Source organism: Camelina sativa, chromosome 4, assembly GCF_000633955.1.
Source record: "Camelina sativa cultivar DH55 chromosome 4, Cs, whole genome shotgun sequence".
Lineage (NCBI taxonomy): Eukaryota > Viridiplantae > Streptophyta > Magnoliopsida > Brassicales > Brassicaceae > Camelina > Camelina sativa.
Window position 1 is genome coordinate 4942578 of NC_025688.1, and position 11510 is coordinate 4954087.

Below are 11510 nucleotides of genomic sequence, written 5' to 3' on the forward strand. Positions count from 1 at the left end.
AAGAAAACAAATAAAACAGTCATCATATTAATACACTTTAATGTATTAATTCCCACACAATTATATTTATTATTAAAATGTAACAATATATAAAACCCATGATGTTTGACAAAAAGACACTGAAAAACATTTCATGATACAAATGAAGTATCATTGCATAAAAAGTATCTATAAATATCAAGTAAAGGTCTTGATCCAACATCATATTCTATCTCTAAAATAATTTTCTAAATTTTGTACTATCAATTTTATATTCAACTAAAACAACTCCATTTTTTTTTCTGGGGTGATTTTTGTAGGTTTTCAAACAAATAGGACAAGTCAAAATTTTATAGCATATGCAGTGAACATGTGAAAGATGATTCGTCATTAGAAATGACTAGATGAAGAATGTAAAACAAATGGTATCTTCTTACTTTTAGATGAAATTTTTCGTATGTCTATCTTCTTTATCTTTAGTTTATACTTCTTCTTCATGTTTTGAGGTTTGCAAAAGTTGTTTAACATGTATATTTTGCTAAGTTGCTAAAATTCATATTAGTTTTTAAAAGTAGTTTCGTTTCTCAGTCAAAAGAGACATAAACATAAACAGTCAAAAGAGACATAAACATAAACAGCCAAATGATGAACATAAACAGCCTAATGTTCATTGAATACATATCTAGGCTCTTTCCAGATTGATACTGATTAATATCATATTCACTTTTTATTTTAATCTGTGGTTGCTTTATTTTATCTTTTTCATTTAGTTTCAAATTTTAATATACAAACATTTCTCATATATGTACACACTTGGTTTCTTTTTGGTCAAGTTAAAAAAAAAATATTTTCTGCACATCTAGATTAAACATTTATGTACTTTTTCTCCTCACAAAATGGAAAAAAACTTATGTGCTAAATAGTAAACTACGGTGAGAGTCAAAAGAAGGTGTACAAAATAAATATGTATGTGACTTCACATCATTGTATGTTCTTTAAAAAAATAGTTCATTCATATATGTTAATCTCACTAACTAATCAAAACATTCTCAATTTGATAACTTTGAAAGTAATGAAAATTTTACAATTTACACACAAACCACATATACAATTTCAAATTTGAAATCTAACAGTCAAAGAAATGGTGCATATGTTTTTTACAAATTGAAATAAAACAAAAGGTTTCTATTGTATATTAATATTTTAATTTGTTCCTTTTGATCATGTTGACAAAATTTTAAGATAAAATTAGTTTTAGATAATAATTCATAAAACCTAATAAATTTTCAATTTTCAATTAATATATCTATGTTAATTAACATTGCATGTATCTTTAAATAACTAAATATATATATATTAGTTCCAAATTTTGTATATTTCACTCCAACTACTTCTTCAACTCTGTCATCTCTGTTGAAGTCATCATGTAAGGCATCTTAGTTAACGATGTTGATCTCGGTTCCAAGTCAATCATGAAAAGATCAGGCCAATATGGTGGTAATCCCTGCAACGACTAAAACACATCATCAAATTCTTGAACCACCCGAATACCTCCAGCCGTAGCCTGTCTCACTGACTCCGACATAGCTACAGTAACCAAATAGGCCTCACAATCATTTTCGATGGTTTTCCCTGTCTACATGGCCGAGATGACGAGATACCCTAAATTCGGTCTCACTCCATGAATATCAACTTCCCTCCGAATCCCTCAAGTGTTACTCTCCCCTGGTGACAATCCAGATGCACTTTGTACCGATCCAACCAATTCATACCAAGGATAACATCATATAATTTTATAGGAAAAATAATCAAATCTACTCGCATTGACCTCTTGCAATCTAAATATCCACACCCCTCGCCCGTCTAAATACCACCAGTAACTTGTCTCCCGAAACTTTAATGGCTCTAAACCGCTCATCGGAATACTCTCTGATTTCAAAATATTACATATTTCATTATATTTATTTTACCCACGCATCGCGTGGGACTTTTTCTAACATATATATATATATATATATATATATATATAGGTTATATTCGAGAATGAGAAAGTAAAGAGATTTGTTTGCTTACTTGGATGATACCTTTTAGATGATCAATGGTGAGCTTGAATGATTTATCATGCTCTTGTTTATATGTATCAATCATGCTCTTGTTTATATGTATCATATCTAAGAGAGAGTTGATGATATCAGGACGATCTTGAAGCTGGTGTAGGTTTCCGATGATCGGAAGCTTCGATGGGTTCTGAGAAAGATTTCGTTTCGATTCTTTGATTTTATTTCCCAACATTAACGCTAAGAGAAACAACATGAAAATACAAAAGCATTGACATTGTTTTCGTTTTCCTCTGTTTTGTTTTGTGCTATATTTTTTGGTGATGTTGAAACAGAGTATTCACGCCAGACTATAAAACAGGAAAACGTCTTTACCACGGCAACACAAGTCAGAGTCAATACATATAAAGTCACTAGTCATGTAGTGTTTGGGAGGATAAAGCTTTCAAAATTGTTTTCAAAATATGCTTGAACAATTATTGAATCTCAACAGCCCAATGGACATCAAAATTACATTTATTTCAGATTTATTTCAGAACAACATGACACTTTTTATTTCAACAACAGATACATTACACAGTTATTATATATCATTTCTCAAGATTCAATGGCCACATCAATGGCGAAGGATAGGTAAAAGCTCAAGAGGAACTTTCTTAACAACAGTGACATCACCAGATTCTTCTATGTCCATATCTTTCGTCTCGTCAGGCAATTTCCAATCAAAGAAGTAAAGCAAATTCAAGAGTGCCAATTCAATGGTCGCAAGACCCGAAGTCATTCCTGGACAAATCCTACGACCAGAGCCAAAGGGTATAAACTCAAAGTTTTGTCCTTTGTAATCCACAGGACAGTCGATAAACCTCTCCGGGTTAAACTCCTCAGGATTTTTCCAGTATTTCGGATCTCGTCCTATCGACCATGCGTTAACCAAAACAAGTGTTTTTCGAGGAATGTCGTAGCCTTGAATCTTGATATCAGCCATCGTTTCTCTTGGAAGTAAAAGAGGAGCTGCTGGATGTAGTCTTAAGGTTTCTTTGATCACAAGCTTCAAGTACTCAAGCTTATTGACATCTTCCTCCTCGATTCTCGCCTTAATACCAATGCAATTGCGGATCTCCTCTTGAGCTTTCTTCATCACTCTCGGGTTTCTAACGAGCTCTGCCATCGCCCAAATCATGGTGATTGCACTTGTGTCTATTCCAGCGAGAAATATATCCTAGTTCAATAGAAAGACATTAACATTAATTAAGGATATATAGGTTAGATTCGAGAATGATTACGTAAAGAGATTCTTTTACTTACTTGGCTAATTCCTTTGAGATGATCAATGGTGAGCTTGAAAGATTTATCATGTTCTTGTTTATGTATCATTTGTAAGAGAGTGTCTACGATATCAGGACGATCTTGATTTGTTATCTGTAATTGATGATCATCAATTATATGATTAAGAAAAGTATCAACCTCAGTGAAGACATTGTGAAGCCTCTTATGTTGGCCTGACACAAAGCCTATAAACCATCCAAGACCAGGAATAGGAAAAAGATCAGAGACTTTGAAAGTTAAGCTTCTCTGCGCTTCATACACCAGTTCTTCGATCTTATCTTCACTGAAATGCTTGTTCTCTAAGAAACTCTGTCCAAAGACAGGCCTGAACACGATACTTGCAGCTAGGCAAAAGAGGGTTTTGCTCAAATCCACGGGAGATTGCTTCAAAGCCAATTCTCTTAGTTTCTTGACCATCAAGTCAGTCTCTTCCTCCCTAATATACCTTAAAGATTGAACCTTTTTCACGCTGAAATACTCACGAACTGAAAGCTTACGCACCTCTCTCCATGCATCACCGTATGCACCAAGGCCGATGTTTTTGTTGTCACGGGAGAAAACCCTTGTGGCGTTAGTGTTAGGTCGTGTGCAACACTCAAGGTCATGTGTTTTAAGAGCTTCTTCAGCCGCTTCACTCGATGAGAGCAAAACCATTGGGACAAACCCTAGACGTAGATGCATCACGGGTCCGTGTTTCTTGGAGAGATCGTAAAGACATCTGTGAAGCATCCCTTTTAGCTGGTGTACGTTTCCGATGATCGGAAGTTTTGCTGGGCCGGGAGGCAGATTCTGTTTCGAATCCATCTTTTTCATCATTAACAAGAAGAGAAAGGGAAGGAATAGAAGCAAGAGAAGAATCGCCATTGTTTTGGATCTTCTGTTCTTGAGAGTCAGAGAGATAGAGATATAGAGTTTGAAGACACAACAACAACGTTTTTATTACGAATAAATACACTGGCCGATTTTGTTGAAAAAAAAAAAAAGAATACACACTAGCCGGTTGGGATGTAAATATCTGTCAGAGCGTGAGGCTAATATTGTATGAAGAATATCATTACAAACTGTTCTTTTAGAGCAAGATATATTTAAGAAGTTAGAAGGAAAAAAATAAAGAATATCCAACAAATTAACAAAGGAAGAAGATATATTTAACTTTAAAAAACATAAAATTTAAACTAAGATAAAACCTTTTTAGTTAAAAAATCTTAAATTTATATAATATTAGAATTGGAAATAATATCATCATAAATTTAGACATGGACATGTGTAAGTTTTTTTATTTTTATTAAAGAAAATATTCCCTTTTTTAACATACATTAAATAATTTAATATAAAATTTTCTACAAGACTATATATTTTTTTATTTAATAACATTAATTCTAAAAAATTTTATGAGACTATATATTTTCCTATTATTTATGGTCCTTAATTCATAGGTTTCAATGTTGAAAAGAAGAGAAATTAAAAAATGTTGTAAAAAAGTTTTTCTTTTAAATATAATTTTAACATTAGATTTTAAAAAAAAAAAAAAAAAAAAAGAAAGGAAGAGATATTTGTTTCTTGTGTTGTCAACCACGAAATTCAAAACAAATAAACGATAAGCTATTAACCAGCGAGACCATTTTACCCAAACTCAAACGACCTATATATAACTCGTTTTAATTAGTATGAATATGCTCTCTCCTTTACAACATGATACGTTTGTCTCAAAACTTTAAACCTAGACACAAACATCCTTCCTTATATACTAGAAGACTTATCAGTTCTCATTCAAATGAACTTCAATTTGAAGAGTTACCCGAAAAAAGTAGCTCGATGCAACTTGTGAAAATAAATTCCAACATAAATTTCCGATTATTGGAAGCTTTGGTGGGCTCGGAGGAAGATTATTTTTTGAAACTTTGATTCTTTTCACGAATAGAAACAAGAAAAGAGCCGGAAGAAGCAGAAATCAGAAGCAATAATGTAGAATCAATAATGGTCAAGTAGGGACAGAAAAAAAAAACATGTTACATGCATGCATGTAGCTTTTACCTTAATTTCAACAACTGAAAGGGCATCATGCTGTCTCCGTCAAAATTACATAATTTTCGCAACAACATGAGTCTTGGTAGTTCAAGTTCTCTAATTTCAAGAATCAATGGGATCATCAATGGCGAAGAATAGGAAGAAGATTAAGAGGAACTTTCTTATCAACTGTGACATCACCAGCTTCTTCCATGTCCATATCATTCTTCTCGTCAGACATTCTCCAGTTAAAGAAGTAAAGCAAATTCAAGAGCCCCAATTCAACGGTCGCAATCCCTGAAGCTATTCCTGGACAAGTCCTACGACCAGAACCAAAGGGTAACATCTCAAAGCTTTGTCCTTTGTAGTCCACAGAACAATCCACAAACCTCTCTGGATTAAACTCTTCTGGATTTTGCCAGTGTTTAGGATCTCGTCCTATAGACCATGCGTTAACCACAAGAAGGGTTTTTGGGGTAATGTCGTAGCCTTGAATCTTGATATGACTCATTGTTTCTCTTGGGAGTAACAATGGAGCTGGTGGGTGTAATCTTAAGGTTTCTTTCACCACAAGCTTCAAGTATTGAAGTTTACCAAGATCTTCTTCCACGATTCTTTCTTCCTGTTTGAATCCAATGCAAGTTTGGATCTCGTCTTGAGCTTTTTTCATCACTCTAGGGTTTCTAACGAGCTCTGCCATCGCCCAAATCATAGTAACGGCGCTTGTGTCTACTCTAGCGAGGTAAATATTCTATGTCGACCAAAAGACAATAGATTTAAGGTTATATTCGAGCTAGAATTATTAAGTAAAGAGATTTTTTTGCTTACTTGGATGATTCCTTTGAGATGATCAATGGTGAGCTTGAATGATTCATCATGATCTTGTTCACGTATCATATCTAAGAGCGAGTCGATGATATCAGGACGATCTTGAGTTGAGTTCTGTAAGTGATGATCATCAATTATATGATTAAGAAACGTATCAACCTCGGTGAAGACATTGTAAAGCATCTTATGTTGGCCGGACACAAGTTTTATTAACCATCCAAGACCAGCAATAAGGAAAATATCAGATAATGTAAAAGGCATATTTTTGTGAGCCTCAAACATGAGTTCTTTGATCTTTTCCTTATCAATATGCTTGTTCTCTAAGAAACTCTGTCCAATGCTGTTCTTAATATGATACTTGCAGCTAGGAAAAAGAGGGTTTGGTTCAAATCCCCCGGAGATTGCTTCAAAGCCGACTCTCTAAGTTTCTTGACCATTAAGTCACTCTCTTCCTCTCTAACATACCTGAAAGATTGAACCTTTTTCACGCTGAAAAACTCGCGAACCGAAAGCTTACGCAGCTCTCTCCATTCATCACCATATACACCAAAGCCTATGTCTTTACCGTTACGCGAGAAAACATTTGAGGCTATAGTGATAGGTCTTGTACAACACTCGAGGTCATGTGTTTTAAGAGCTTCTTCAGCTGCTTCACTCGATGAAATCACGACCATTGGGACAAACCCTAGATGGAGATGCATCACGGGTCCGTGTTTCTTGGAGAGATCGTGAAGACATCTGTGAACCAACCCTTGGAGCTGGTGTAAGTTCCCGATGATCGGAAGTTTTCTTGGGCCTGGAGGCAGATTGTGTTTCGATTGTTTGATGATCTTCATGGTGAATATTAAATACAAGAAAATGGGAACGAGTATAAGGAAGAAGTAAGACAGAACAATCGTCATTGTTTTCGTTCCTCTGTTTTGTTCTCTGCTTTTTCAGATATAGAAGCAAAAGGGAAACATAGTATTTTTTTTTTTTTTTTTTGACAAAAGGGAAACAGAGTATTATAAGACAAAATTACAATGGTTTTATACTGAGAGAGCGAGGCTAAAAAATTCTCATACATATCTGTAAATAAGTATTAAAGTATTTTCTTATCAAAAAAAAAAATAATGATTTGAAACGTGGCATATTGAAAAAGTTATAAACACGATAACGTACAAATAAAATGGGATACTTTTTTACAAAATGATGTATACTTTTGTAGCAAAATATATGATTTTAATCAAACATTTCAAGTGATTTATGTTTAAATAACAAATCATGTATTATTCAATTATGGATTTTATAAAATCTAATAAAATTCCATATTATTCAATTATAAAATCTCATGTTATTGAAAACATTTTCTAAAGATTGGACTTTTAAAAACTCAAATCAATTAAATATACAGTTAAATACACCCTTTCAGTTATAAACATGTGATAGCAGCTTAATCGTTGAGAAACGGTGAGAGTTTCTTGAAAATATATAACAATTATTTTAGTTGTGTAAGATCTTTTTGATTTATTTTTAGTAGTTGAATTGCTGTGTAAATTATAACAAACAGAGAATTTATACTATTTTCAAACCAGATACTTTCTTAGGCAACCAAACTATAGTATCAAGGTAATTTTATACCATCTTATATAATAAAGTAAAGTTTCCACAAAATCAAATATCTGAGAAAATGTCATTTGTTTCGTAATCTTTTTACATTGTCATTCTATTAAATTTTAATATATAAAGTCTATTACTTTTATTAATTTAATAATTAAAAAAATATTAAGGATCTATTTTGAAGAAACATAAAACAATTATACAGTATTAAATATGAATCTAATTTCATATTTCTTAATCTTTATTTTTATTATTCGAGTATTATATAATATATTAGATATTTGTAAAGAAGATGAAAAACCACGCGAAACTTGAGAAATTATATTTAACTTTTATATGGAAAAACCTTTTTAATAAACTAATAAAATGCTAACGTGATAATATTAAAACATGGTTAGACATCTGAAAGTCCTTTATTTGTTAGAAAAACACATACGTAAAAATATTTTACTTATGTTTTGTTTACATTATACATATGTTTTGCTTTAATTTTTCTTAATTTTTTTTCATATAGAAATATATGTAAGATGTTACGTAAATACAAAATCTTATTATTGAAATTAGTTGGAAATTATATAATTATATGTAATACATGTTCAGTTTTGTGATATTAGAAACCGGTTAAGAATTTTCTCTATAGAAAAAGATATATTAGATACTAAATATGTAAGTCATAATAGATATTTTAGGAATTTTCAGCTATATAGAACTTGTTCTCTTCATCCACTCTTTGGAAAACAAAATGTGTCTCATAACAAGATGAACATGATTTTATTGAGGATAATAACTATGTTTATTCAACATTTCAAAGACCAAAAAAATAATTAATTTGCTGCCATATATAAAGAATCACACCTACAATTTATATGTATATAGAATTTAATGAAAAATAAACTCAGTATATGTATCAAAGAATCAAATAATGTATATATATATATATATATATATATATATATCATAATTACAAATCAATAAAAATATATAAACAACTAAAAATACATCATCCAGGCATCATGTGTGGGGAGATAACTTTGTTTGTAGATACCCACTAATTGCAAACACGTTACCTCGAGAAACAATAGTGTCCTCTAGAGAAAGTGAGGTTTTGATGAGATACGGACTAAGGGACTAGTTTAAACAGAGCATGTGGTTTGGGAGAGGGAAATGGGATTGTTATAACGACTCCTTCAACACAAAAGAAGTGTGGGAGGCAACTCGGGTGTAGCACACAAGGCAGGAGGTCCCAAGGCATATGGTTTATATATCCATGCCACGCCCAAATTTTGTTTCTCTGCTTGGCTTGCAACAAGAAATAGATTAACAACGGGAGATCGGATGATGAGTTGAAATAGTGGAGCTCTCATATCTTGTGTCTTTCACTGGAAACCAGAAATCATTTGTTTTTCGAATGTCCATACTCGAGAGAAGTGTGGTCGAGTCATGCTTCCAAGCTCCTCGCTGGTAACTTCTCTACGGACTGGGCAGTTATTCTCAATCTACTCACGAATGGGTCAATAAGAAGAGTTCGATTATTTCTGTTAAGATATACTTTCCAGCTTCTCGTTTACTCAATAAGACATGTGTCCACAATTTTTTTGTTACGATATATGACATTTGTCCACAAAAAGATCATAAACGTATCTGATAAATTATTTGTTGTTAGCTCTCAAATAGATTTTTAGTTAAAAATGTTGGTGACAAAACTCAATTTTGCATTTTCAGTGGAAAACACACAGTTTTGTTGTTTTGATGGGAGAACGCGGTTTTTTGTCGTTTTGATGGAAAAACGCGGTTTTGAAATTTGGGTAATATGCTACACACGCACATTCTAAAGAGGGAATACAAAGAATTACAGTATTACGCTAACATACTCACAACCCACGAGGAATCGAGGATATTTTCACTTGCATAGTTGCATGTGCACTACCTACTCCACGGCAAGCATGTCAATGCAGGAAACTGAAATGTGGACGACTTTGGCACCACATAATCGAAATCCTAACCCTGTGAGTTATTTTCTTACAAATACATCACCAGATGTCCAGATGATGTGATCAGTTATCACTGCCATAATAAAACAAATGAGCTTTATCCTTGTCCAACAAGTTTTATTATATATATATAAAGAAACATAACTAGTCTAATTAAGTCTGATCTATTACACAGTTTAACTTCTTGTTCCTTAAGATTATGTCACCCTATCACTGGCGAATAATAGGAAGAAGCTCAAGAGGAAATTTCTTAACAATTATGACATCACCAGCTTCTTCCATGTTCATATCTTTATTCTCCTCAGGTAATCTCCAATCAAAGAAGTAAAGCAAGTTCAAGAGTCCCAGTTCAACTGTCGAAATCCCAAAAGCCATTCCCGGACATATCCTCCGGCCAGAACCAAACGGTAACATTTCAAAACTCTGTCCTCTGTAATCCACAGGAAAATCAATAAACCTCTCCGGGATAAACTCCTCTGGACTTTCCCAGCGGTAAGGGTTTTGGCCGATAGACCATGCGTTTACCAAAATAATGGTTTTTGGGGGAATGTTGTAGCCTTGAATATTGATTTGACTCATTGTTTCTCTTGGAATTAACAGAGGAGCTGGTGGGTGTAGTCTTAAGGTTTCTTTGATCACAAGCTTCAAGTACTGAAGCTTATCAACATCTTCTTCATCGATTCTTTCATTTTGTTTGATTCCAATGCAACTTCGGATATCGTCTTGAGTTTTTTTCATCACTCTCGAGTTTCTAACAAGCTCTGCCATTGCCCAAATCATGGTGATAGCACTTGTGTCTACCCCAGCAAGAAATATATTCTGATCAATAATTGGTCAAGAAATATGATTAGCTAGGTTAGGTCAAGATTAACCAAGAATCATGAACTAAATAAAGATTCTATGCTTACTGAGATGACTCCATGGAGATGATCAATTGTGAGCTTGAAAGAATCATCTTGTTCGTGCTTGTGTAGCATTTCCAACATCACATCAACGATATCAGGACGATCTTGAGATGTTACTCCATGTCTAATCTTCGAATGATCATCAACTATTTTCTTGACAAAAGTATCAACTTCTACAAAATTGTTGTGAAGTCTCTTATGTTCTCCTAAAATAAAGTCCATAAACCATCCGATAGCAGCAGTAGGGAAGAGATCGGAAAATTTGAAAGACATATTTGTTATAGCTTCAAACATCATTTCTTCAATCTTTTCCTTATTGATATGTTTGGTTTCCGAGAAATTATGTCCAAAGGCAGATCTAAATACGATACTCGCAGATAGAGAGAAAAGTGTTTTGCCCAAATCCACCGGAGATTGCGTCAAAGCTGATTCTGTCAGTTTCTTGACCATCAATTCATTTTCTTCCTCTCTGATATACCTAAAAGATCGGACCTTTTTCGTGTTGAAGAACTCGAGAATAGCAATCTTGCGCAATTCCCTCCATCCCTCACCGTATGACGCAAAACCAATGTCTTTACCGTTACGCGAAAATGTTTGCATTCCAAGAGCCTTGGGTCGTGTACAACACTCTAGGTCATGGGTTTTAAGAACTTCTTCTGCTGCTTCACTTGATGAGATTACCACAACTGGGATAAACCCTAGACTGAGATGCATCACTGGTCCATATTTCTTGGAGAGATCGTGAAGACATATGTGAAGCAATCCTCGAAGCTGGTGTAGGTTTCCGATGAAAGGAAGCTTTGGTGGGCTCGGAGGAA

The 11510-nt window shown here is 33.6% G+C and overlaps 2 protein-coding genes and 1 pseudogene across 6 annotated transcripts in view; all 3 read right to left on the reverse strand.

Annotated features, from left to right (window-relative positions):
* LOC104779832 (cytochrome P450 71B25-like) lies at positions 2537–4284 on the reverse strand. The gene is made up of 2 exons (XM_010504231.2): positions 3342–4284; positions 2537–3255 (listed from the first exon to the last, which is right to left on the reverse strand). Exons 1-2 carry the CDS (start codon positions 4224–4226, stop codon positions 2653–2655), a joined length of 1488 nt encoding a protein of 495 aa, XP_010502533.1. The 5' UTR covers positions 4227–4284; the 3' UTR covers positions 2537–2652.
* LOC104779833 lies at positions 5432–7135 on the reverse strand (annotated as a pseudogene).
* Positions 9879–11510, reverse strand: part of LOC104779836 (cytochrome P450 71B3-like) — a 3038-nt gene continuing 1406 nt past the window's right edge. Inside the window, exons 2-3 of one of the 5 annotated variants that reach the window (XM_010504234.2) lie at positions 10696–11510; positions 9879–10606 (exon numbers count right to left, since the gene is read on the reverse strand). In XM_010504234.2, the coding sequence (XP_010502536.2) occupies positions 9998–10606; positions 10696–11510 (1424 nt within the window). In that variant the 3' untranslated portion in view covers positions 9879–9997. The remainder of the gene's footprint in view (positions 10607–10695) is intronic. The other 4 variants (XM_019244522.1, XM_019244524.1, XM_019244525.1 and 1 more) reach the window with 4 other exon arrangements.

Excerpts from the sequence above, each read along its gene's own strand:
- LOC104779832 (XM_010504231.2), bottom strand. The coding sequence starts at position 4,226 with ATGGCGATTCTTCTCTTGCTTCTATTCCTTCCCTTTCTCTTCTTGTTA. Across the intron at positions 3,256-3,341 it reads ATCTCAAAGGAATTAGCCAA|GATATATTTCTCGCTGGAAT; the intron begins GTAAGTAAAAGA and ends CTATTGAACTAG.